General features: G+C 40.4%; 1 protein-coding gene across 1 annotated transcript; it reads left to right on the top strand.

Moving 5' to 3' along the window:
* Positions 1-16,457: 16,457 nt before the first annotated feature.
* On the top strand, positions 16,458-22,487 carry LOC104139950 (nuclear receptor subfamily 0 group B member 2-like). Its single transcript, XM_009668412.2, has 2 exons — positions 16,458-17,032; positions 22,070-22,487. Exons 1-2 carry the CDS (start codon positions 16,462-16,464, stop codon positions 22,321-22,323), a joined length of 825 nt encoding a protein of 274 aa, XP_009666707.2. The 5' UTR covers positions 16,458-16,461; the 3' UTR covers positions 22,324-22,487.
* Positions 22,488-25,951: the final 3,464 nt, after the last annotated feature.

The raw sequence follows: 25,951 nt of genomic DNA on the forward strand, positions 1-25,951 counted from the left end.
CTGAGACCAAACTTGCCATTTCTGTTCACACAAGTGATTCTTGGTATCTGTTGGTGCCTGGTCCATGTACTACCAGACTCTGGGCTGAACCATGTGCTGATATTTTAACAGTACAGTTCCCACTCAGTCCTTCAAGGCTTCACATTTATTGGAATCAAGATTTCTCTTTAACTCCTTCAGTTTCCCAAAATCTTCAAGACATTTACCAAAATGTATTGAATACTTTTGCATAGGAATGCTCTAAAGTAGCTAATCTGGAGAGCTAAGTTATGTACCAAGTTCTGTAGTTTCAGTTTACCACTTTTAAGAAATCACTGTATTCCTCCCTTGTCTGCTAGAACAGATGTCTTTAACTCAAATGTACCATGATTTCCCTATATGGCTAGGCATGTTGTTACTAATAAATACAATTTACAGCTTTGTCTGCAATAGCGCTGGTCTTTTATTGCTAAAACTTTCCAAAGCTGTTCAGAAGATAAATCATGCCCGACCAACCTGATTGCCTACTATGATGAAATGACTGGATTCGTGAATGAGAGGAGGGCAGTGGATGTCATTTATCTCATTGTTCACAAGACTTTTTATACTGTCTCCCGCAATGCCCTTGTATCTGAGTTAGGATATTACAGACTGGATGGATGGATGACAGCAAGATGGGCAAAACACTGTTTGGATGACCAGGCTCAGAGGGTAGTGGTTAAATGGTTGTACTTGACCTGGAAGCCAGTGACAAATGGAGTACCAAGGGGTCTGTATTGGGACCTGTCCTGTTTAACATCTTTATCAATGACCTGGAGGAGGTGATGCAGGTATCTTTAGGTTTGCAGTTCCAGTCTCTTGAGGTCTGGAAGAATGAGATGGGAGTTTGTCATCAGTCCTGGCACATCTGTGACTTTGGGTGGTGACTGTCTCAGCAGCTCCCTGGTTGTTTCTAAAGTTTAGTGAGCAGGAGAGGACTGACTCCTGCCGGGCATCAGGGAGGGTGGAGGAGCATTTGCTGGCCTTGGCTGCTAGAGTCGAGACTGAGAGGTCGTTTGGTGGCAGACCAAGTAGAGTATTTCACAACTGCTGGCGCAGTGATGTGCCTGGACCGCACATCGTTAAGGGCAGATGACAGGCAATTTGGCATCAACTGGTAACTTTCAAAAGAAGGAAAATGATACTGCATCTGAAGAGGGAATCAAGTTTGATGGCATTTGCTCCATACATGGGCCCAAAAGCCCCTTGATTTTCCCTTTACCCCTTGGAACAATCTGTAGTGCTGTAACCAAGGCAGTTTTTTTTTTCTTTTTTGCTAAATCAGTTTCTTGAAAGAGCTTTAATACCACAGCAAATTCTAACACCTGAGTGCAGGCACGTGGAGGGGAAGGAGAATCCAAGCGGCAAGAAAATAAATGTTGTTGAAATAAACGTTATTTTCTGTACTGTTTCAAAGCATGACTCTACTACTCCTAACTGTAATCTAGAGACTTTTGGTGTGGCACTCTTGCACTGAATTGCATTTATTCCTCTGGCATTGTAAATGGCTCTTAGGGCAGGCATTGTGAACTGTGTTTACAGTCTCAGGTTGTAAACCACATATTATAGTAATGAGAAAGATAAGGAGTGTAGCAAATTCTTGACTCTTTTGCATCCACTTGAGGGCACCATAGTATTATTGATAGTGGAGTTTTTCCTAACAACATGGATGGACTGCTCACTATGTTTAAAAGGAATCTTTTAGAAATAGCAACTATTTTGTTTTTTAAAATCCACCATCTGGTGAGAACACCTATTTCCAACCTGCTGTGTCTTCCCCTAGCTTATGGGCAATCTACCCTAAGACACAGGACTCTTACAGTACATAGCCTATACCCTTTCAGCAACTTTATAGGATGATGAGCCTGATGGATGAACAGACCCAAATGGAGAGAAAATAGAGTATGTTTTGTCTTTGAGCTCCTATGAGACATGAACTTTGCTTTGAGAGCTGTGAAAACCATGGGAGATGCTTATCTGAGAATGGAGTAGCTGCTAACTACTGTGCCTGAAGGCCAAACCCAACTGCTGTGTCCCAGCACTGGAGGTGAGCAGGGCTTGCAGGCCCCCCCCTCCCCCCCCAACATAATTTCAGCAGGCCAAGCCTTGTCCATTGAGGCACTAGAACATCTTCTGTCTTTGTTTCTCTCTTACAGGCCTGCTTCCCATCCTTTCTTCTTCCTTTGCCCGTTTCTTTAATCCTAGTCTCCGACACTGTCAGACATAATCAGGCTAATACAGTTATATTTTGTTTGATGGCTGATTTGCGTCCAAAGTGATCTCTTTCTTTTTGTCCTCCGTAACATCACCTGAAGTCAGCAGGAAGTCCAGATCTGAGAGCAACTGCATTAGCTGAGGCGTCTGGCTCAACTAGAAAGGAAAAAAGAATGATCGACTGCAGGCAGGAAGGGTTGTTAAACCACACAGGAGTGCTTCCAAGCCCTGTAAGACAGCTGCCTAGGGGAACTTTCTGAGGGGAGACTTTAAATTTAAGCCTGTTACCTTAGAGGAATAAACAGGAGGTGTGTACTTCTCTGGCAAGTGCTGCAGGCCTTGGAATTGTGCCCCAAAAGTATTTCTATTTGTATTTCAGAGGCTGGGCTGCTTCAGGCCTGTCAGCACAGGAATAAGTTATCAAATACAAAAAGCTTCAGTAAGAGATCTGTGCTACAAAGCGGAAAAAAGAAGAATATGGATAGATTCCAAGCTCATCCTGGGACTCCAAAGGCCCCTGGTTGGCAGGGCATGAGTTGAGGAGTCGAGAAAAAAGAGCTTTGAATCTCAAATCTACCACTGGGTTTTGTGAAAAATCATAGGGCCTGTTGAGCCTCAGTTTCACTACCTATCTTTACTCAGATGTTATGGTCTAAATTATAAGGATGACATTGCTGTCTGGATATACTTTTATTATTCATAGCCTCATTGAAGACCTTATCTTTCTCAGTGACTCATCTCTTTCAGACGTCCTTTGCAGTATATGAAATTTCACACTGAAAAAAGGCTTTAGCCAGTTTGGCAGAGTAAGGGGATAGAAAACATTAATGCCTGTTGTCATTGGATCAATTGTTTGCTCACTACATATTTTCGGTTGTGGTTAGATCCTCTGACATTCCAGCTTTATTGAATGAGATTGATAATCGGATTGTGAGACTTAATACTGTCAATCATTCTGAAAAATACAGAAGCAGCATCTTGAAACAATCTTCCTTATATGAATCTAGAGTAGGGTACAGCTCGCTGTCTCCATAATATGCTTATGGTCCATCCACAGCAGCTGGAAATGCAGGATGTGCAAATCAGATGACAGTTAATTTTCATTAACTGTTTGGAGAAGGAATATTGACAGAAATAATTCCTTAGGTGTTCACAGAGAGAACACAGTTATCTCACTCTCAAAGTTCCCACATCTGGTCTCAGTGGGAGAGCTGCACAAGGGTCCTGAGCCATCCTGTCCAACCTATGGCACCTAGATTGGATCTTGCTTCACATACTCTGAATCTACATGTCATTTGAAAGCTAGGATATCAGCTCTGCAAGTTGTGTCCATCATCATCCTGTTTCTCTGTCAGGCCAGCTAATCAACCGATTCTTTTTGTAAAGAAGTCATGATTATGGACTATGAACATAACCTTCAGGAACAGTCCTGAGTCATCCTTTTAATGCAGTTTGGTTTATGTGTCAGAAGAAAATGATTGCTGTTCATCAGCATCTAAAGAGATGAGCACTTAACAACCAGCACCTGCACAGTTCGCAAAAGCATTGAGAAATAGGCTCTACTGTATATTTTCATGAGGTGTTTCAACCACCTTCAGAGTCCTGTGGGCTTTCTTCCACTTGTATGCAATCTCTGTATACAAGACAGACTCTCCCTCAGTCTGCCTCAGCCTCAGTTTCATCAGCTGTGCTTCTCAGTCATCCAATTCATTCCCTTCCTGCCCAATTGCTCTATCCATGCCACAAGGACTGCTTACCTGCAAATCCCTCCTGCTTTCTCTTCTAGTCTTCCTTCATACAGACCTATTAGTTTGGCACTCTATAAAGGCTAATGCCTTTATGCCTCATCTTCTCCACTACAAAAACCTTTCACTGAGTCCAGTATTTACTCTGCATTCTTGATGAGCCCTGCCTTGCTATATGTGGTCCTCTTGTTCACCTGCTGCAGCTACCATCTCTGATATTGTGTGGTGCAGATGCTGTTTCTGTTGCTGCAGAGCAGTCATTTCAAACCTGATTTGTATTTCTAACTCTACCTTGTAGGACAGCACTGGCCAAAATACCCTTTGGCCTCTGTTTTCATTTTCATATGAAAATCCTGTTCATTCAGATTGACAGAATTAGCTATAGTAAGTGGGAGGTAGGGTTGAAGATGTGGAGAATTTGACCATGTATTTCTGCCTAAATTCATTGACATTTTTTTTCTTTCTGCCCTATGCCTGTTGTGTGTGTTAATTGGGAAATTCAAGCTATATCACTGATGAGAGGTGCACAAAAAAGGGGATCAGTCATAGGTGATGCTAGCTAGGGAAAGCTGCCCTGTGCTTTCTCTCAGACTGTTCTAAAACACAGAAAAGCATATGCTAAAATACAATTCAAGAAGCCTGCTTGTGCTTAAATTCAATTAAATTCAAAATTTTTTTTTTTTTTAAACTTCAGTGTCTCTAGTTTCATTGCAAAGTTGACTTTAAACCACTGGCTTCATAGAGGCAGAAGTAAAGAGAAAAACAAAGCAATCCTACTTCAGGCTTGGGGTCAAATGGTACTGACTGCATACTGGTTTTCTGATGTGAACATGGTCATGTCAAACCAGAGATTAACATTTTACATTAATTTTACTTGTTGCATAAACAGGATGGGATTACATGTGTTTTTGCTTCTGAGACAGTGTATTTAGTGCACACATGCTGCTGCTGGATCCCAATTAAATGTTAACTACTGTCAGCTGCCATATTATTGGCTCCCTTATCAGTTGTTTTCTATATGTGAAGTCAACCTGGATATAATTCTCTGTCCTTGAATTTTGCAATTACATCTGGGTAGTTTGGTTCACCTTTAAGTTGGTTGAAGTAAAATAATGAATTTATGGAGATTATTGCCAGATCAAAGTCACTGGGTTCATATATACAAGTACCAGGTGTGTGGTTAACATCCTGTTCATAATTAATCCATATGAACATTCAGGGAGTCAGAAGCATACCTAGATTTGTCAAATTATAGAAGGAGAAAAAGAAGTCTTGGAATTTGCGCATAGCTTCATAGTACTCTATAGACAGGGAAGCATTTCTCCATCACTGCAGCCCTTGCTATTTTCTTTATTTGTATTACTGTAAGTAGCAAGAAGTGAATGTAAATACATGTAAATACATGGGATGTCCCAAGAATTATCTTTAAAATAATGATACATCATATGGTAATCAGAATTAATCTGCCCCCAGTTTATACTTTCACATCTGGAAGTATTCTGGGGTGGGGAGAGTTAACTGAAATGTATCGTTAAGTTTATAGACCGGGTTTCTTTCTTGTGCTCATTTATTTTGTGATGACTTCAAAGAGGCTCAAGGTCCTACTGCTTTACCTGCTCTACAAACACCTTTCAACAAACAAGCTTATACAATAAAGGGCTGAAAAAAATAAGACAAGCAGAGAATATTTGATTGTGTGGGAAGTTAATGCATATTTTGATGTATCTTCGTTGTTTCTTTTAGCATTTTGAATCATAATGTCAGCTATTCTCAGCTAAGGAATCACTTGCAGCCTGATTTCTTGTAGACATCAGTGCTAGGAGATAGTAGAAATGCTTTATTTGCAGGGAACGATTACTTTGTTAGAAACAAAAAATAAAAATAAAACCCAAGAATCCTCCCATGGTTCTTTTTATTTCCTTCTCCTTTCTTCAAGTTAAAACTTTCACTCTTAGCTCAGAGAGTGAAGTGTTAATTTCCTAATAAACCATAATAATGAGCAATAACACACAGTAATAATAAATGTTTCCGAGAAGTTTTTTTTTATATGATTGCTTCTTTCACTTCCTCTCTTCTCTTCTAAACTTCTCCATCTGTTTAGATGTCGGTGTTAGGATTTAATGTGTAACAGAATGCACAACGCCCTCACTCTTAATCTCACCCTTATCCTTTTCAGCACCAAAGCAGTTGCGTGACCATGTGGCACTTGAATCATTTTCATGTGTTTGCTATAAATGGCAGAGGTGTAATAAAATGGGAACTCTAAGTAACACTTTAGTGCTACTACCCTGGGAAGTCATTTACTTTGACTGCATCAATACTTGTGCACACACTGTTTTGTCAAAATGTTCTTAATAATATTCCTCAGAACTGAGTCTGATCACCCAAAGATCTTTTCCTCACTTGTTAGGATGATTCGTGTTGTGGTATTTTCTTTCTATTTGTTTTTCTATTCTTTTGCTGTCTAAAGTGACATTTTTGGTCTAGGCTTATATTTCTTAATGCTGTATTAATGATTTTCTAATCCTCAATGCACACTGAAACACAATTCAAACAGAGGATAAAAAAGGCCAGCTAATGAAACAGCAGAGCCTGTACTTGGGTATATTTTTTTTCAAACTACAGTTTGCGGTAAATGCATGAATTTACACAAAGAAAAGGTTTTCCAAAAAACACCCTTTTAGCTAATCCTTCTGGCATATTTTACATATTCTAAATTATTTGCTGTAACTTCAGAAGTTTTTAAAATCATCTCATTTTAACATTTTAAATAAAATACTTTCTTCACATTTGTTTTGATTTCAGTTTTGCTCCAGATTTTGAGGTTTTAAATATGACATTTGAAGCCATAATAAACTAGACATTTCATGTTGATGATTTCTGAAGGGAAAATGTGTGTGAAATTAAATTTTTCACACATTTGTTTCCTACTGGGTGTTTTCCTGTTACACAGATATTTAATCTGACAACCAGATTAGTTCTTTGCCATATTTCCTAGCTTATCAGTAAAGTAACATTAGCATATATGGTGATAGCATGCCATATAGTCTGCAAGAGAGAGCAAAGAGGAAAGCTGTCCTTCCAGACGCTGCATCTGTTACTGAAGGAGCTACAGATCCTGACTTCCATGCTCAGGGTAACTTCATGGCAAATGCTATCACTGGCAGATGCACCTGGTGTGGAAACACAGCTGCCACCTGGGTGCGAGAGGGAGAAAATGGGAAAATCTCTGCATCAGGATCTTCTTGTAGGTTCTGACCTGTGAAAAGGTACTGTACGATGTTATTAGCTGAGTTAACAGGTAACAAAAACCAGTAGCACTACTACGATTATAATTCTGCTGTGGATCACAGTTTCTTGTGTTTGGAAAAATGCAGTGAGCGAAGTTAGCTGTCTGTGCTGTGTCAGGCTTAGTCATTACTTATACCCTCTCTACAACCTGAAGTGTTGGAGGGAACCCTGCCTTAAGGGTCTTGGTAGGAGTCTTTCTTGAGCTGCTCAGACCTGCTTCCTCTATATGCAGAGACAAGGTTTTTGCTCTTCCTGCAGACAAGCTCTGCTGTCATTTGATCCACTACTTCAAGGATGTTTTCTTCCCCCTCCAGATGATTTTTCTCCTGGTTTACCAAGCTGAATAGGCTCTCTGAGGAATCTTGGGGGGGGGGGGGTGCAAAAGCCAGCATCTAGGAACCTGCAGAAGCACAGATCTCTAAGCGGGTGGCCACCTACCATAGAAGTGAGCTGTCAGGTCAGCTCAGCACATCTTGTCTTGGTAGCCTTTCCAAAGATAGAGCTGGGAACACAGTTGAGGTGCCCCCCTGCATTTTTTTCTCCTCTGTTTGGCTGGTTGCCATCAGCTCTAGTCTCAAATGAGAACAAGTAACGAGCTGTGTCATTTATTCACAATTGTGAGATTGCTTGAAACATGTTTAGCAAGTTATGTGTGTATACAGAATGTGAGGTTTGATATGAAACATTCATAGCCTGGGATTTAGGCATTTCCTGGCTTTGCTCTGCTATACAATAAAGCCAAAAGCTCGTTACTGATCTTGGCCAATAATAAGAATAGTCCCAACCTGTTTGGGCCAAGATGAACCCTCCAGCCTTATCCAAAGGAGATTTGCATCTCCAGCCAAGTACATGTTGCCAAGTATTGGCTTAATGGAAAGAAATGCTAGAGCCTTTCCTGCTTGACCTGATAAATAGTAAGTATATGGGGCAAGAGAAAGGAGAAAAAGGAGAAGTTTGGATCAAATGACCCTCATTACTGGGTCTAAGCTATGAAGTGATGCAAGTCCTGAAAGTTTAGATGCTTCCATCTGTGCAAGTTTGGGTGTATTCTCATGCAGGACTATTGTGAAACATCCACCACATTGTTAGAGGAATCAGAGAGGGTGAAAGGATCCTTTAGTGCTACTCTAAACACTCTGCAAACATGTTTTTTCTTCTTCCATTTCTGTTTCCGCATTCACACAAACTTTGCAGCTGTGCTAACTGATTTGGACTTTGTAACACCTTTAGTTGCTTTTAGATGAATCTTGCCTTACTGAACACATTTTCAAGTAAATGACTGAACTCCAAGGTGCCTGTTCCTTTCAGGATGGTAATTCTGGCTATCAGATATACTGTCAATGAGCATTCTCCTAATTCATAAGTTTTGCTGTATATCTAAAGGAGAAAAAGGTATATCTCCACTTAGTTACAAAGGCCAGCTTGAATGCTGATACTGCAGGCATCTGTGAAGAAGAAATACCTTTTGGTAACTACTGCAAGTTAGGAACACTCACTGGCATATGGCAAGATAAAATCAAGCTTTCCTGAATTGTGTGGCTCCCAGTAGAGAATGTTGCGCTAAGACAAGAGAACTTATTTAACTTCTTGTCCGCTATGTTTTATAATGTGCTTGACATTAGTACATTGCATATATTTTGATTTCCGTTGTTCTAATGATCTTAAGGTTTCCTGAAACACTTTAATGGAGTTTCCACTGACCTTAAAATACTTGCATTTTTAAAAAAGTGATTAAGTACAGATTTTCCTGAGACAAACTGAGCCAGAGTTCTCTCTCAAGAGTATGATTTCTGCAGAGGTACCTGCTTTTAAACAACTCGGTTATGTTTTTTAGAGTAATATAGGAATACCATAAATGCCAGAGCGAGCAGCAGTTGAACTCATAATGCTAAAATTTCGATACTGAATGAGCAAAGCACTCATTTACTGCATACATAGTCCAAAAGTGGCTACCTTTGACTTTCCAGGTAACTCTCATCTCCATAGGAATATTTGCAAATAATGTTTATCGGCTCATAATCTCTTCTTATTAAATATGCTCAGGTTTATCTTTTCCTTCCGTTTGCAACCTTGTATTATTTAAAGGCTTCAGAATCTTCTGTTCTCTGAGCATCCTGGTTCTTTCCAGCTAGGGACACCGTGACAATCTCACTCTGGGTTTGAGCACCTGAATCTGTTTGCTCAAAACCATACTGCACTGTGGCAAAGTTTTCACAGCCTTTCTTCCTGACTCCTATCTGGGCCGCATGGTTATCAGAAACCTGGTTCTTCCCCTGAAGTATCTTGACATTAGAGCCTCACATCCAGAGAAAGAAGGATTTTCTTTACAATTTCCAGCAGGTGTAACACCTTTTCTTCCTTCCTAGCTTCTTCAGATCAACCTGTTCCTAATGGACTTGAAACAGGTGGTAGACTCTTGCACTTACTCATCTTAAGTGGCGCTGGTTAAATACAAGTATACTGAACTGAATGCCAGTTGTATGTAATACTAGATAGTCCCTAAAACCTGGGGTAATTCAAGGTCATATGGAGCTAGGATTTCGGCGTACAGCTTTTGCAAAGATGTTGACGCTCCCAACAGTGGTCCGGCTTTGGTTGCTCTTCTCACTTCCATCCTCCCCAGATGTTTTAGTCCCAGTATGTGACGGGTCTGTGAACTCTTATTTCTTTGCCCCTTTGGGAAATGGCAGGGAGAGATGCAAGCAGCCTCTTCTACTGCTGTGTCAGGACTATTCCCAACTTCACTTCAAATCAGAGAGGAAACCATCTGGAAAAGAAAGGACAGACTATCTCCTTGGCAGGGGTGTGGTAGAAGAACGTGTCATAGCAAATAAGAGGGAGATGGTCAAAGACAGATAAAAGAAATCAGGGTCTTCTGGGTAGACTGGGGTAAGGAAATACTTGATGAAGAATATATCCGAGGTTAGGTGAATGCTTGGAGATTTGTACGTATAGGTTCCACCAGTCATAATCAGTAACTGATTGCGAAGAATCACTCCAAAAAATGTAGATGTTTCTAACAGTTTCTAGATAGTCTGAGCGCAAAGAAAATCCCAATTTTGAGATAGAGATGCTTATTCTGTTTTTTTTTCCTTTTTTTTCAGTCTTAATAGATTTAATTTAAGAATGATTAATACATAAGTTAACTTATGGCAAACAGCTAATCAAGTCTGGGTATGTTGATTTTACCACAGGGAAAACTCAATGGTATTAGTCCTATACCCCAGCAGAAATTACTCTCACCTCATTTATCTCAAAATAAAATGGGGGGTGCTTGAGCTTTATTTTGTTGAACCTCACATTACTTGTAAAACTTTGCTCATTTTATCATGAGATGTGTAAAATAAGCAAAGATCAGTTCGAAGATTTACTCCACATATCTAATCTGACATCTCACCTTCACTAGCTAATCTGTGGTATTTATAGAGGGATAATCACTAGCATAGGCATTTATTTTCAATGATATAAAAGAGATATAAGTTTAATATGAGATGTGGGCTGCACACTTGCTAAGTTAAAAAGTTTATCACAACAATTTATTTCTCTTTTCAGCTTGCTGGGGAGAGGGCTCCTGGGAAGGGTCACCTTTTCGGGGCCATGCTGCAGATGGCAGTGTTAGGCAGGAACATTTTCTAACTTTGCTTTTTCAAAATTGTGCCCATTTTTTACTTTGCTTTCCAGCATTTCTGCATTTGCTGAGCAATACAAAGAGGAATATCTATCTACATTTAAAATGACAGATGGTACCGGTCCCAGTGCTGATAAGGGTGGCTGTTCAAATAGTCTACTTGAAGGGGCAGCTGCAGTAAAATGGCTGGCACCATCTGGTATGAAGTCATTTATCCTGGGTTATTATTATATGATCCTCCTCCCACTACCACCTGCCCACCCACACGCATACACACAAACGTACCCTTATAAAGGGTCACCAATTTTTCTAGTGTGAAAAAATCAAAGATTTGTGTTGGGCAGCTTGAAATCTACTCCAATGTCCAAGCTCACGCCCCTTTCTATAAACTGCTTAAAACAAAACCTTATCTTTAAACAAGGGAGAAATGGCCAAGCAGCAGCAAGTCCCCTATGGCACATGCAGCTCTGCTGTGACTGCAAAGTGCCAGAACCATAATGATTGCTAGGTTTTTTACATGAGGAAGACTCAGACGCTATGTTGGTGAGAGGCAAGATAAAACTGTTCAACATCTCACCAGGCAGCTCCCCACGGAAAGACTATCAATGGCATTGGTCTAACCAGCTGATTTTTTCTATCCAGCTAGGAGATTTTGTTTGTTTTAAACAACCAAGAAAGCCCTTTGTTTTTTTTTTTTTTTAAATGTATTTGCATACACAGAAATCCATTGTTACTTTAGATTCATAAGAGACTGAAAAGTTGAGAACAATTTTCCTGTGGCACCTGGTGTTCTGTGAGAGGAGCATCACCGAGCTGATCCTTCACCTCCTCTACTAATATTCTAGTCTTGGATTTGGATACAGCACCAAATGGTACATGTTTGTGCTCATGTTTAAAACAGCTGGAGTACAGTGAGGCAGCATAAAGTTTATAATAAAATGTCTCCATTCTAAAAATGATGACAAACACTCTGCTTTCTTCAGCCAATGATCAGCATCTGCCAAAAAGACATGTTACATGCTACTCTAGTATGTTTGGAAATCAAGGAGAGCAGAATATGAGTAAAATGCAAATGCCTAGGGTGGGCTTTTGGGAAGGGAGACCCTTAGAGCTCCTACTTCACTGCAAGGTTTAGGGTAGGCTTTTGGGAAAGGGGACTCTCAGAACTCCTATTTCACTACAAGGTTTTGGTCAGAAGTTCAGATGCATTTGCATATTCTTCAACTCAGGCATCAGAGGCAACCATAAAACAGGTCTGGTGCCAGTGATACTTTATGTTTCAATACGGGGCCTCCTGCAGCATCCACCTCTCTATTAATTTAATACTTGTTCTCTATTGGCTGCATTCAAGAAAACATTGATTATTCGAGACCTAATCTAGCAAAGTATTTTAAGCGTGTGCTTAACTTAAATTACTTGAGAAGATCCACTGACTTTCAATATAAGCTAAACAAATGCTGAAGTTAACTGGATCTATAACTTATATATTCCTGTTTCAGAGGTAAGGGCCAGATACTGGCTTGCTATGCTTACCTGTCTGAGCATAAGCTGAAGATCTTGTTTCATAGCTTGTCTCAGTTTAGTCAGTGCCTCAGTTTTGGACCTGGAAGCTGAGCAGGTTTTAACTCATGGATGATGCTTCCCTCTACATGCCTAGCCAAAGAGGGTGGTCTGAAATGGAGCTCTTGGTCCTTCTAGTTGAGAAATGAATACTTAGCCACCTTTATTGCTCATGAAAGATGATATGTGCCATGGAATAAGCAGCAGATGGAAACCTTCAAACACTTTATTGTTTTTATTGCTGGCTCTTTTCATCATCATTAAGGCTATTAGTGAAGTTAGGTTACCCGGAAAGTACCAGTGACCCAACTCCTCCCAGGAAACAAAATGTATAAACCTTCTGTAGAAAATTCTGTTCTGAAGTTAGACAGATGTTTATAGGACGATTAAATGTCTCTATGAGAGATAAGAGATCACAGAATCAAAGAACTTTTGCATGTATCAGAGCGGTGTGACAGGGTGATCTTAAAAGACCACCGTCAGCTACCTAGAAGGGTGTTTCCTTCTTGTAGCCTATATAAAATAATTGTGGAAGATTTTATCCTCTAGAGATGTGTCTGTCTCCAATCTCACCTTATAGGAATTCTGGATAAAGTGTCCACTTATGCTCCTATATTGTTATTTGACAAGTCTCTTCAGCCTTCCAAACGCTCTGTTAGGAAAATTAAGGCTATTGGCCAAGGGCTGAAAATACTACATGCCCTTATACTTTTAGACCCAACAGCATATTTAAGAATCTGAAAAAATCAGTGGATTTTTAATGGTAGTGAATATCCCTCAGCTCCTGCTGACTTGACTGTGCTGACACTGCTATTCCACACTGGTCAGAGAGAGCAGAAGCCTGCTCACCGTGGGGAATGTAACAGCTCTGGGACCATTTACACCTATCAGGCAGTTTTTGCAAACCTGGGAAATCCAGGGATTTCAGCAGAAAGTTTGTGTTGTATGAAACACTTAAATAGCGGAGATGACCTCTGTTAAACTTACCTCTTTAACAGTAATATATAGATGTACAAAATGGTATCACTCCTAGGAAAGGTGGAAATGACAGCCTTACTTGGAGCATGACATCCCAACAATGGTGTGAATATCCACAACCTGTCTGTAGCACTTTTGTATGTGGATTTAAGGTATATTTTTAATGGTCTGAATGGCATACATGTGCCTGAGTGGCAATTCTGATGATTGCACAGGAAAAGTGGTGGAAGAGAGTATTTGTGCGTTGGCTGATAAAGTATATAAATGAAAAACAGAAAAAATATCAGTGATGTGACCATGTCTTACTATGCCCAATCTATCATGCTACAAATAGCTACAATGGGAGACAGTACATCAGGGTTTCAGATATTACAAAACTGTTTTTTGTCTTGTACACTTTTGTTAAATTATCGTAACAGGAAGATTGTACATGTTAATAACTATGTGCAGATGTTGTCTAGACTAATCTATAGGCAAGATTTAGAAAGAGAAAATAACTATTGCCTAATTTGCAAGCAATAAGCTAAATTTAGCTGCTGGGTCCTCCACATGTGAGAAAATCAGATCACACAGAGGCCTTAATTTAAACAATTTTGAAAATTAGGATTACTAGACTCTGTTTCAGCTACAATTTAATATTGATTTAAAATTTTAAGTAATCCTTTTCATTAGAAAAAGCTGATGATGCATCTTTACCAATTTTACTGAGGCAGTAACCTTTGTTCTGTATTTTTGGTAAACAATCATAAAGCAATTAAAATGTACTGAGAATTCCTGTTATAAAAATATCATTTGCCTCTGCATCTCAGCGTTACGTACCATGAAAGGAAATCAATTCTGATGAATAGGAATGATTTCGAATGCCATATGTTACTGCCCTGAGGACTCTCTTCTTACGACTAATGCAGATATTAAAAAAAAAAGTAGGAAAGGAGTTAATTTAATCTGAGGTAGAACTTTAATAAGCGGAATTAGTAGGAACTGTGAAATGATGTACCAATTATGAAATGATGGTGAACTGTGAAGTGATGCTGATTTCAGATGAAATCAAAGCAATCTTTCCTTTGGAGTTACAGAAGGAGTTGGGTGTAAGCTATCAGAGCTTACTCTCCTTCCTCGATTACTAAAACAACACTATATTGACTAGCAATCAGGAGACAGAACTTCCTTTTACAAAAAAACTCTGTGTAAGAATGATTTTAGCAAGCTTAGTCTCTCTTTCTAGTACTGTCATTAGCCAATCTACTTCATTCATGCACAGCCTCAGATCACATCAGCCCTGCAACTAAAATGCATTGAACTGAACCTCAGCCCAGCCAAAATTTTATAGGGAGAATAAGAAGAATGGAACATTCTGGGGACTTCTCTGTTGCTGTGCCATTTATCTGAAAAGCTTCTGGATACCACAGCAATAAGCAACAGTAGAGAGCTATCAAACAGAGGGAGAGATGGACAAGCAAATCCTGTCAGATGTCCAGTACCCTCAGCCCCCTCAGACCTCCAATGAAGTTAGTGATAGTTGCAGCTAGCAGAACTAGGCTTCTAGATTTCTCAACTTTGGAGCAGTCTTCTCTCCCTTCACTTTTTTTTTCTTCTCAGAAGGGGAAATTTTGCAATACAAATATCCGGGGAATGTAAATAAACAGGAAATTTTAAATTGACCAGTGTGGAAAAAATAAACAGTTCTGGCAAATGCCAAATTTGCAGCTATGTATATGACGCGATGGCCGTTAAAGACCTAAGGACTGGAGATCAAAGAGATGTAGCTCTTGAAGCTGTTGTTTTTAATGTTCATTTTCCTTTAAGACACACTAAGAACCCAGATGATGGGAAACTGTAAACTTAATGCTTAGTGAAAAACCTGAGTACCTCTTATCCTATATAAAAGCAGTCCAGGAAGCCCGAGGTAACAAAAACCCAAAACACCAATTTCTTGTTAAGGCCGAGTTCATTGCATTCCTGCTACATAACGTTCCATAATGTAGACTAAGTAGTCCTGACAATTCGAGCGTTCAGCTCTTGCTCTGTTACAATAGTAGCCCTTTTCCTAGCAAGAAACAAAATCTCTCCTTCGACAGTTTTATTTCCAGAGCTTGTATGAAGAATACTTAATTACGCAGCAAGCGTGGGAGAAGTCTGCATGTTCTGTGTTTGAAATTATTGTATCTGAAAGGCAGGAGACAATATTGCCAAGAACCATAGCATCCAACTTTCTCTGAAGTTTCTTAAAAATCTACCAGAAAAATAAAATCATTCATATACATGTGATTTACATCCCTGAGGCTTTCATCTAGGAGCTCCTTGACAGAAGTACCTCATCCTATGTTAGCTGTGGTGTGAAGTGCAAACAGTGTTGAGTGCTCTGTGACAAGTGATTGTACACATCCACAGCGTCTTCAGGTGGCTTCTTTTAACAAAAATAAAAGCATCTGCTTTGAGAGCACTCCAGAATGCTGCCACGGCAATCTTGGTAAGTACAAATGCATTTCTGAACACTCCGGAACATTAGCTAGCGGACAAGGTCAGTGTATCAGTAAAATACACATAGCTTGTTGCTTCTTCACTTATCACATCCATTGGCTTCCCCTCAAGGGCAGGCTGTATGTGTTATATAGCTGGCCATTGCAAAAATAGCATTGCTACCGGCAGCGCTGCAGAGTCACTGGCATCACGGCATGAAGCTAGCCACAGCTAATTTGCACGAGGGCAGGGCAGGGAGCAACGCCTGTGCTGCCGGCGGGCGGCGAGCCTCGTGCTCTCCCCGGGGATGGACGTGGCAGGCCTGCGAGATGCTGGCAGCGGCGCAGCCCCGCCTTGTTTGGCCACGGGTGGAAACAGACTGGAGCAAATAAAGTTCAAGGTAACTTTACAGATCAGAGTCACATTACTGTTCAACTGACGGTGTATATAAAAAGCTCACAATGCCTCATTGTTTGACAGAAGCTCTCTCCTCTGCTATCGGAGCATAGTTCTGTGTATGCTGTTTCCTGCCACAGTAGGGTCATCCCACAGAAAACATTTGGCTCTATGGCTAGTCAGGCACCTGAGAAATCTGAGAAATGTCAGTGTGAGACACACCATGCTAAGAGCATCCTGTACGAGATCCTTAACAAAGAGCATCGAAATGAGACCAAGTGGTACCAGCAATATTACCGACTCCACTGCTCCATAGGAAGCAACGGCTGCTCTTGTGTAGACAGCAGAAGAGTTGTCCTGAAAATGCCAGAAGTCACGTGCAGAAGAGCTTCTGAAGTGCTCTTGAAGACATCAGCTTTTATCAGAAACTTGCCTTCTTTTTATCACATGCCCTGGGAGGATCAAGTTACTCTCATACAGCAGAACTGGGCCCCTCTTTTTGTCCTGGGCCTGGCACAAGAAGGGGTGGATTTTGAGCTGAGAGAGATTTCAGCCCCTAGTTTGTTGAAAAAAATTCTTCTCAATCAATCTTCTATGGCTAGTGATGAACTAGGCAGCTCCTCACTTGGAGCATCTTTAGCAGAAGTGCAGAAGATGAAGAATTTATTGTGGAAATTATGGAACCTGGACATAAGTGCAAAAGAATATGCCTACCTTAAAGGAATTATTCTTTTTAATTCTGGTAAGTTTTCCTGGAAAGTTCACAGCTGAATATGTGTCTAAAAGGACATCTGGCATTTTGCAGAGACAAGTGTTCATTTTTACTTATTTCTGTGAATGTTGCTAAATATTTTAAAAATTTATATTCCACAATTTAATCACTGTCTTCCTGAAGCAGTTTACTTAAGTTGCTTAAATGTGTGTAATAGGTTATCCCTTGTAAGCCAAAACAGATTCTGGTAGACAGATTTTAAGTCATAAGGAATTAACTGGGTCACTTCAAACTGACTTTCAGTTAAAGGGTAATACAGCTGCTTCATCTGTACTATAGCAAAGGCAAGATGGTGTATGGATATGTGATGTGAATATTAGAACTATTTTAACAAGACATCCTCTGCAGAGAGAACACTGAAGAAGGTAACATAATCTATACCATCTGATTATCATTAATGATGCATAAGTATACTGTGCTGAGGTTACAATGCTTTTCGTTTCTTTTATTGCTGTTTTGATGTATCCTTTTAGTATCTTTACATTCAAAGCCTGGGACAGCAGTCAGGAAACAGACTCAGACAAGTGATTACATCCTTTCACTTCTCATGCCAAGTTTAGCCTTGTAGGAAGGAAGGTTGCCTAGGTCAGCACCACAGAGTGAATGAGTCATGAAAAGCCGAGCTCCAAGTCCACTGAAGTAAGTGGAAGGACTTACTGACTCCAGTCCCCTGGCTCAGATCCCTGACTCCTTCCACAGCGATTATTGCAGTTGGCCACACTGTCAGCAGTGTGCTACAGTTGGGACTACACCAAAGGGATATTTGAATGCTTCAGCTCTTCCATGATATTTCTTGTGGTGAATGGTTTACAAGCTTCTCAAAGGCTGTAGTGGCTTTATATTTGTTTCCAATAGGATTCAAATTCTGATTCTTAATATGCAATGTTATTCAGACATTTTGTATTTTCTTGTGTGTCTATGCTATAGCATCAAACCAGTGGAATTTGCTTCAGTGCAATTTATTTTCTCAGTTTTTCACAATAAAATCAGGCTGAAAGGAACCACCTGTTTTATCCAGTGTGATGAGAAGATAAATCCCTCATCTGCAGTGGCTTATACAGTTTAACTAACAAGCATTTTTCCTATCTCCATGGATTAAATGTGATTGTCACTTTATCAAGGTGAAAGCAGCAGCAGGACAGTTTTATGTTCTAGATTTCATGCCTCCCAACTACTGCTGCTTCCCTGGGCTACTGCATGAGAGGCTGAGCAGTCCTCCATGCTGCCTATGCAAAAGCCGAGAGCTTCAAGACGACTCCCTACCTCTTAGGTGGGAAGACTCTCTCTCTCCACTGTCTCCAAAAGGAGGCTGGGCTGACTTCAGTTAAGCCTGGCTTGATTCTACATGAAACAAAAAGTCACAGTCTAAACTCTGGACTGAAACAGATACTGAGGGCTTATACAAAGCCCAAATCTCCCTTTCTGTACCAGTTTCGCTGCAGATTAATTTGTACAACTATCAGCCCATAGATTATTTTTAGTAGTTTTTAAACACTTTCCACCAGACTTAGAAAATGTTTCCTATATATATGCAGACACATTTTCAGCTGGCCTCTTAATTCTGTCTTGATGTTTGGCCAAATCTTAATATTTTGCAAGCCTTGGTCTAAGCGAATTTCAGGCAATCTCTGGCAGCGATAATGCTTAATCTTCTTTCGATCATGGAATAGCTTGCATGAGCTCATATCTGAATGTTTTAAATCCTATCAGTCAGGACCACCAAAAGCATCCAGAAGTGCAGCTGCAGAAGCACAGCTAGGCAAGTGATTTGGCATGAAGCATGATAAACAAGCATGGCAGGTCTTTGTTCCTGCCATAAGCAAACTCTTAAGAAATCCCTCTGGAGACAGAACAGTAGGTAGGCAGGCAGGCACCATGGGGTATAAGTCTTCATGCTACATACAGCACAATTTTCTCAGAGGATTAGAGAGCACAAACACTAGGTTTTAAGGATAATCCCATCCTACCTTCTTTTTTTCTGAAGTATAGTAACTGTGATTCAGAGCCTTGGAAGACTGTAATGAGCAGTACTTCTCTGCAGGAGACTGGCAGGCATACTGACTGATCACAGTCCATCTGGGCCAGTAAGGATCTGTGAACAAGCAAGTGTGCCCAACCCTTCAGAGAAAATAGGCAGCCTTGCACTGAATCTAAAATCTCCAATAAATTCCAGGATAAAGTACCATGCCTGTTCTTCCCAGGGATGCCTCAGATAGGATCACCTTCGAGAAGTTAAGTGTGCGTTGGTGAAGGGCCCAACTGCAAGGCTTTCTCTAGGATTCAGGTAACAAGTAAAAGGACGAGGTAAGCAGGACTATTCCACCATGCATGAATAGCACAAAGAATGAGGTGAAACAGCTCCTGTTGTTTTTGACAACAGGTGTCTAAAAAACTACTGGAATTACAGTAGTAATTCCAGTGAAGAGTGAAGAGTAATTCAAGTGAAGAGACAGTAGTAGTGAAAATAGCGGTTGTTATTACATCAGTGCCATCTAGAACTCCATCAGAGCTGTGACAGGACTTCTATTATAAATGATGCTCTTCAGAAGTTTAAAGCTCAGCTGCGAACACTTATATTAGATTGAATAGTAGTGCAACAGATCGTAGCACAGGAGATTTCTTACTACTTATGAGTTAAAAGCATGGTTGATTGCATGTAAAAGGCAACCAAATGGAAAAATTAAGCACATTTGAAGGGGTATAAGCAATTGCAATTTCATCCTGAACATACAAGATCTTGACGGCTTCCTTTCCGTAATAATCTAACACTTGGAACCACTGTCACAGCTTGCAGCTAGTAGTAATCTTGGCGGAGAAGATGACTTTTCCAGATCCTTCTTTTCTGGCTAGCCTGGTTTCAGACTTTGCTGAGGCTTCTTCTCCTCTGTCAGTGGTGTCTAGAGAGAAAAGAGCTTCCAGAAACTGACAGCTGCCAGAAAGTGTAGCCAGCTACAGGCTGAAAAAAACCCCAAGCAGTTTGGTTTTGCCCTAGTGCAGGGCACTAGGCAACAAGGTAGAACCTCCCATACTTAGATGAATGATCCTGTGTGAAACACTCCTCAGTCCATTGAGACCCCATCCCAGGGAGATGTGAAGCCAGTCCCTGTAAAAGACACTAAATGGGCCTGCAGTATGTGCTAGGAAAAGCAGGTGGAGAAAGGTTGAAATAGGAGGTGAGAGGCAAGAGAGGCAGAAGTCAAAATTGGCAGATTCATGCTACATCATTACAGGCTGTAGCAATTGTAGGAAAGAAAAGATAGTGTAGCACATCAGTGTTCTCACTCAGGCAGACATGCACAGGAGGCAGTAGGCTGCAAAGAGCTATGTGACTAGGGAATCCCACCAGAAGCAAAGAATAAACATGGGATGTCCTTTGAAATCAATCCTGAAATTCACCAATAGCCTTGATAGCCCAGCAGTTTTGGAGTCATGTGCCGTGTGAGGTATATGACTGTGACTCAAGACTGTGACTCTGTAAGGCAGTAAACACTCTGTTTCAATTAATTTTCATTCAGTGAATGTTTAAAGTTAAGTCCATGCATCAGCACAATGCATAGATTGGGCTAAAAGGCGGAGGGGGGGGGGGTGTTGGGTCTTGAGTCTGTCAGAACAAACACCAATATCCTATGCAAAGTACACTAATTTAGTTCATTAAACATATAATGATCTATACAAACGGTTAAAATAGTTGTTTTGCATTTTGTTTTATAACATAGCAATTTTATCATAACTTTTTTCCTTGTCAAAGGTAACTGGACTTGTATGTATAACAGCCTAAATAGTTTTAGCATAGGCCAAATGTCAGTGTCTTATTTAAGGGAGTTAATTATAATTAGTGCTTTAAATGACTAAATTTAGTGATAGCACCAAATGTTATGTCTGTGTATTTAAAGGTAGTTTCTCTTCTTACTTACTGTGTTCTTACACTGGAGTTGCTTTTGATGTAGCTAGCAAAACAACTAGATAAGACTGAATGAACAGAAAACATGTTTAAGACTTTGCTCAGTTAGGAACCAATAGAATAATTAAAGACAGGCCTAGGGCCAAGTGAATCCACTGAACAGAAGCATGGCTCAGATATTTCCTCTTTCTCGGATCCCTTCAGAGCGTATATAGCTAGAGAACAGAACGAAGAGGTACTAAAAAACTTGTGCATCTGACTGTGTGTGTATTCCTCTAATTCCAGCAGTACCAAACAGAGCTATGATGCTGCCTTTCAGCAACTTCCTTTTAAGCGTAGGGACATGGATGGACAGGGGCTGGAGGTGGGCTAGAAGTACTCTGAGAGCTGCTGCAGAAAATTGCAGAGAGACTGCAGGGATCTCTGAGCAATGCTACAGACCTCTCCCTCTTCACAAATGGCTGAAGAAAGAGGACAAAAACTGAGAGTATAATTACCTTTCCTGCCTTTGTGAATCCATCATACATCTCACAAAGTGTCTTTATGCTTTGTTCAGACTGCAAATGAAGGCATCCAGGTAGCATGATCAACCATAATGCCTCAGCTTAGTCTAGGTAGAGCAGACAACAACAGGAGGAAATTGGGGAGGGATAGACCAGAAATCTATGTCTTTGCGTTGCCAACCTGCATCACAGTTCAAACCACCACTTCCATCTTGCTAATGACACATACCTATGCTAGTTAGATCAAAGCTGGAATGTTTCCATCTACCCACACTTCTGTCTCAGCATCATTTGGTGGATAGACAACCTTTTAAAGCTTCTTTTCCACCTGTACTGTGCCAAAGTTACCTCCTGACACAACTTCAGAACTCTGTATTTAATGTAAGGGGCTAAATTCCAATGTGTTTACAGTGTTGCTCAGTGTTTATTCTAATTATTGAACTAAGCATATCTTCTTTTCCCAAAAAGTACATTTAGTAAGCTTTTGTTGTTTTCTAGAGAAAAGAAGTACTGTAAGTTAGACAGCCAGATATCCATCATTATGAAGGACACAGAACAGACATGTTTACTCAAGATTCCTTATTTTACTTTTTGTTTTGACAGGACAGCATGTCCTAAAATGTCTTCCCTATGTACAAACACTGCAGCAGGAAGCTCGGCAAGCTTTGATGGAGTTTATCTCAATGATGTTCAACAGACACCTAGGCAGGTTTGCTTGGATTCTTCAGCTACTCAACTCTCTCCAAGACATTGATGCAGATGCTATTGAAGAACTCTTCTTCAGGTCCATCTTAGGAGAGGTCACCTTAAATGAATTACTTTTAGAAATCCTATATATCAAGCCAGACTGGCTTTGAAAATAGATGAGCTCTGTGCACTCAAATACCTAATTCTTAAGTGATGATAGACGTTTATGGTCATTAAGATTGCAAACATGTCAAAGAAATGATTTGTAGACCATATTTATTTTTTGTACGAATATATAATCTTGTAACATTTAGAATTAAATGCAGTGAAATCTAAACATTTCATGAATCTGTGTGTTTTCAGGAAGCTTCAGTCTAACATATCCAAAGACTGCCTGAAAGTCCCCGTATCACCTCTAGTTGTGTTAAGTTCAACCATATTATTTCCAGTGAGCATTTTTATAACTACTTAAAACTATCCTATGTATTTTGGGCTTGCCATAAGTTTTTGCTTTCGGGAAAAGGGGAAGTGGTAAATTTTATTCCGTCTACCGTCAACTGAAGATGAATAGCTGCATAAAAGGCTTATGAGTAGTAAGATAAGGATAAATCCTTCCTTCTCTTGGGATGTCATTCCCTAATCCTCCCCACCTTTTAATTTCACTGAGAACTCCAGTCCTTGGCTATGATTGTTTGCTGGAGCTCTCCCTTCCTACCTCCTCTGCTGTAGGTTCCCGTTCTAAATCTTCCACTAAACTGTAGGTGTTATGTCCGTCTCCCTCTATTCACAAAGTCTTTCCTTAACTAAGAACCGAACGACACAATTCAAACATTCGTTGAATAGACAAAAGTCATTGTTTGTGATTATTTCCAGGATGGGACTAATGAAGACTGGAAGCTACTGTGTCATGCCATGAGCAGCAGAACTAATGTAGAATAATTTCCTACAGATTTAAGACCTTTGCCCTTTAGCCCTCCCTGTACCCTTCTATAATTACCCTAGCTTCCCTCCAAACAGATGGTAGATGTTGTTCCTTGGACAGCAGAAACAATGAAACATGGTTTCCTACAGATGTGCGCAATCTGTTCCCACATCTCTCTCTGCAACAGTTCCATGTCTCCACCCCCAAGACTGCTAGGGCATGACCCACAACATCTCACTCTCTCCTATCTGTCTGGCTGGAGAAGAGGCAGCATGTGTTGGGGTTGGCTCCACACTGTGTGTGTGCTGACTGATCATCCATCAAGATAAAAACAACTGTTGAGCTTATACTTCAGCACAGTAAGGGTAGAAATTTGTATCTCTTTCCTCTCCCATTCAACGGTTTTCATGAAACTTGTAGGAATTTAATTATCTTTGAGTTTTCCAGCAGAGGGTTAAACCTAGTTTTGTTTGGCTCAAATTCACCAAACGGGGACTGACAGAAAGGCAGACAGACAGGAAGACAGAGATGATGATAATTTAATCACTGGTTCCTTAGAAAGCCAGGCTAAAATCATAATAAAAACTCATATTTATATATATGCACATATCAACACATATATACCTACAGAGATGGATGTTCAAAGGATTTGCAAAGCAGGCCAAACAAGAAGAAAAGTTGTTTATACATAAAAAAGTTTTCTACCTATTAGTTTTGACTAAAATGCCACATATTTTTCCCCACTTTGGTTACTGAGGAATAAATTGTAAAATAAGGGAAAAAAGTAAAACCCAAACAGGACAAACCAACTAAACCCCTGGGTACTAGTGATTATGGAGGTGACAACCTATCTAGTAAATACAGCTCACCTTTCTATGTTGCAAGCTAACTAAAATTTGCAGAAATTAGGCTCTTTGGATTGATGTTTTCCATGTGAAACCTTCAGCCTTCAGTAGGTTTTTGTTAAAATGTTTCAGCAGTATTTGCCATGGATGGAGTGGTACATGGTAACTGGATATTCCATGGTAACTTGTTTGCGTTAGTGAATGGAAACATTAGTGCCAGAGATGTACTTTTTGTCTATTCTTGTTAAAATTCACTAAAGCTATATACCTTCAAAAACTGTATTTGCACATTTGCTATCTACAGTGTCATTTGGTATGTATTTGAAATGAAGTATCAACTGCAATTAAATATCAAAAGAGTTCCTCCCCCTTGAACACCCTGTAAGTCCTAACAGCTTCTACCTCTGGCTACTATAAATACCCCATCGGTACATGTGACAGTGTGGTGCACGCCGGGGCTGCAAGCATGGGATGCGGCTGTCCTTGCTAGCAGCACATGCAGCGGTTTCTGGAAGGAGAAGAGGAAGAAGATTGCCTGCTCTGGTCTCAATTCTCCCACTGCTTCTGTGAAGAGAGCAGAGAGGGTGAGGAATGGCCTCAGCTGAACCCAGTAAGAACAGTGCAGAATGTTGGACAGTGGAAAAAACTGACAGAAAGTGTGTAAAAAAAGGAGTAGCCATGGGTGGTTAGAGACAAGAGCAAAAAGGGAGATAGATAGAGAAAAGCAAGAGGGTGGCAGAAGCAGCCTCTTAATCAAGCTAATTACTATGTAATGTCCAGCTTACCATTATAAGGCAAAGGCCTGCTCAACAGCTCATGAAGTAGCCTGAATCTCAGGCTACTGAGAGCGCAGCAGAGAGTCTCTGTTCTCAGCTCTGTTTTTTTTTAAAAGTCAGCTTCAAGGTCATTGACCTCATCTTCAAGGTACACAATGGCTTCAATTCAACTTATTTTGAATTAGAGGGCACAATGCCAACAGCCTGGCTCACCTGGAAGACAACGCTGTATTTACTGGCTATCCTTTTAGCCTTATAGGTCTCTCTACCTGCTTAGCTATCCAAAAATAACACGTAGTCCTCTGCAATGAAGATCACAGTCAAGAACCTTGGTTTTCAAGATAGTGTTATTTTCCACCACAAAGGCAAATACTAGGCTGCAAAGGGGACTCCCATGGGATCTGATACCTCACAGACCTCATTTCATTGCGCTCTGAACACAAGATGCAGTTCTTCAGCAGGTCTTTAACATGAAACATCTTTAACATCTATGCAATGAAAAAACTCAACAGCCTTGAACTAAAGCTCAATATAACCAAACATTCCCTTGCACTGAGACCTGTCCCCAGAGAGACCTTAAATGTTAATACTAGCCTCTTGCAATGAAAACTCATTATGTTTGCTTGACACTCGTGTCTCACTGAGGACAGAGTAAGAACCTACATATGATTTAATTAAGCTGCACGTAAAGGTGGAGGCTGTGAAGGTACAGGAGGTAGGCAGGGGCAGGAGAAGTGAGGGATCACAAGCTGAAGTTAGGTGCAAAAGCAGGAGCTCTCTCCGGGAGGAGGAAAGGCACAGGCTTCAGAAGTGAGGGTAACTGGACTGGGCTGGAGGAGAAGAGATGGAAATGGACAGAAGACAAGAGAAAGATAAAGGACAAAAAAAACCCCACACCAAACAAACAATAACAGCAAAGGAGAGGAAGATTTGTCATCACTTCCTCAAGCTTCTGGAATTGAAACCAGAAGCAGAAGCATGGGTTCACTGGCTCTGAAATCCACCAGCAAAGAGGGTGCATCCATCTCCCTTTAGTATCTGGGAGATGACAGAGAGTATTGCTACCAGTTAGGCTGGTGGAGATTTGCCAAAAAAAGTTTAGCCTTGCTGATGACATAGGTAGAGCTCTCACTCAGAGAAAACTCTCCTCTTCCAATTGCTGACTTTTCTAAAACAATGTATAACAATATTTTAGAGTGTTAGAATAAACTTATATTTACAAAATCAAGAGTGAACAAGTAAATTAAATTTGCTT

Source organism: Struthio camelus, chromosome 3 (assembly GCF_040807025.1).
Source record: "Struthio camelus isolate bStrCam1 chromosome 3, bStrCam1.hap1, whole genome shotgun sequence".
Classification (NCBI taxonomy): domain Eukaryota; kingdom Metazoa; phylum Chordata; class Aves; order Struthioniformes; family Struthionidae; genus Struthio; species Struthio camelus.

Coding starts and splice junctions, on each gene's coding strand:
- LOC104139950 (XM_009668412.2), top strand. CDS start 16,462: ATGGCTAGTCAGGCACCTGAGAAATCTGAGAAATGTCAGTGTGAGACA. Junction 17,033..22,069: donor AATTATTCTTTTTAATTCTG/GTAAGTTTTCCT, acceptor TTGTTTTGACAG/GACAGCATGTCCTAAAATGT.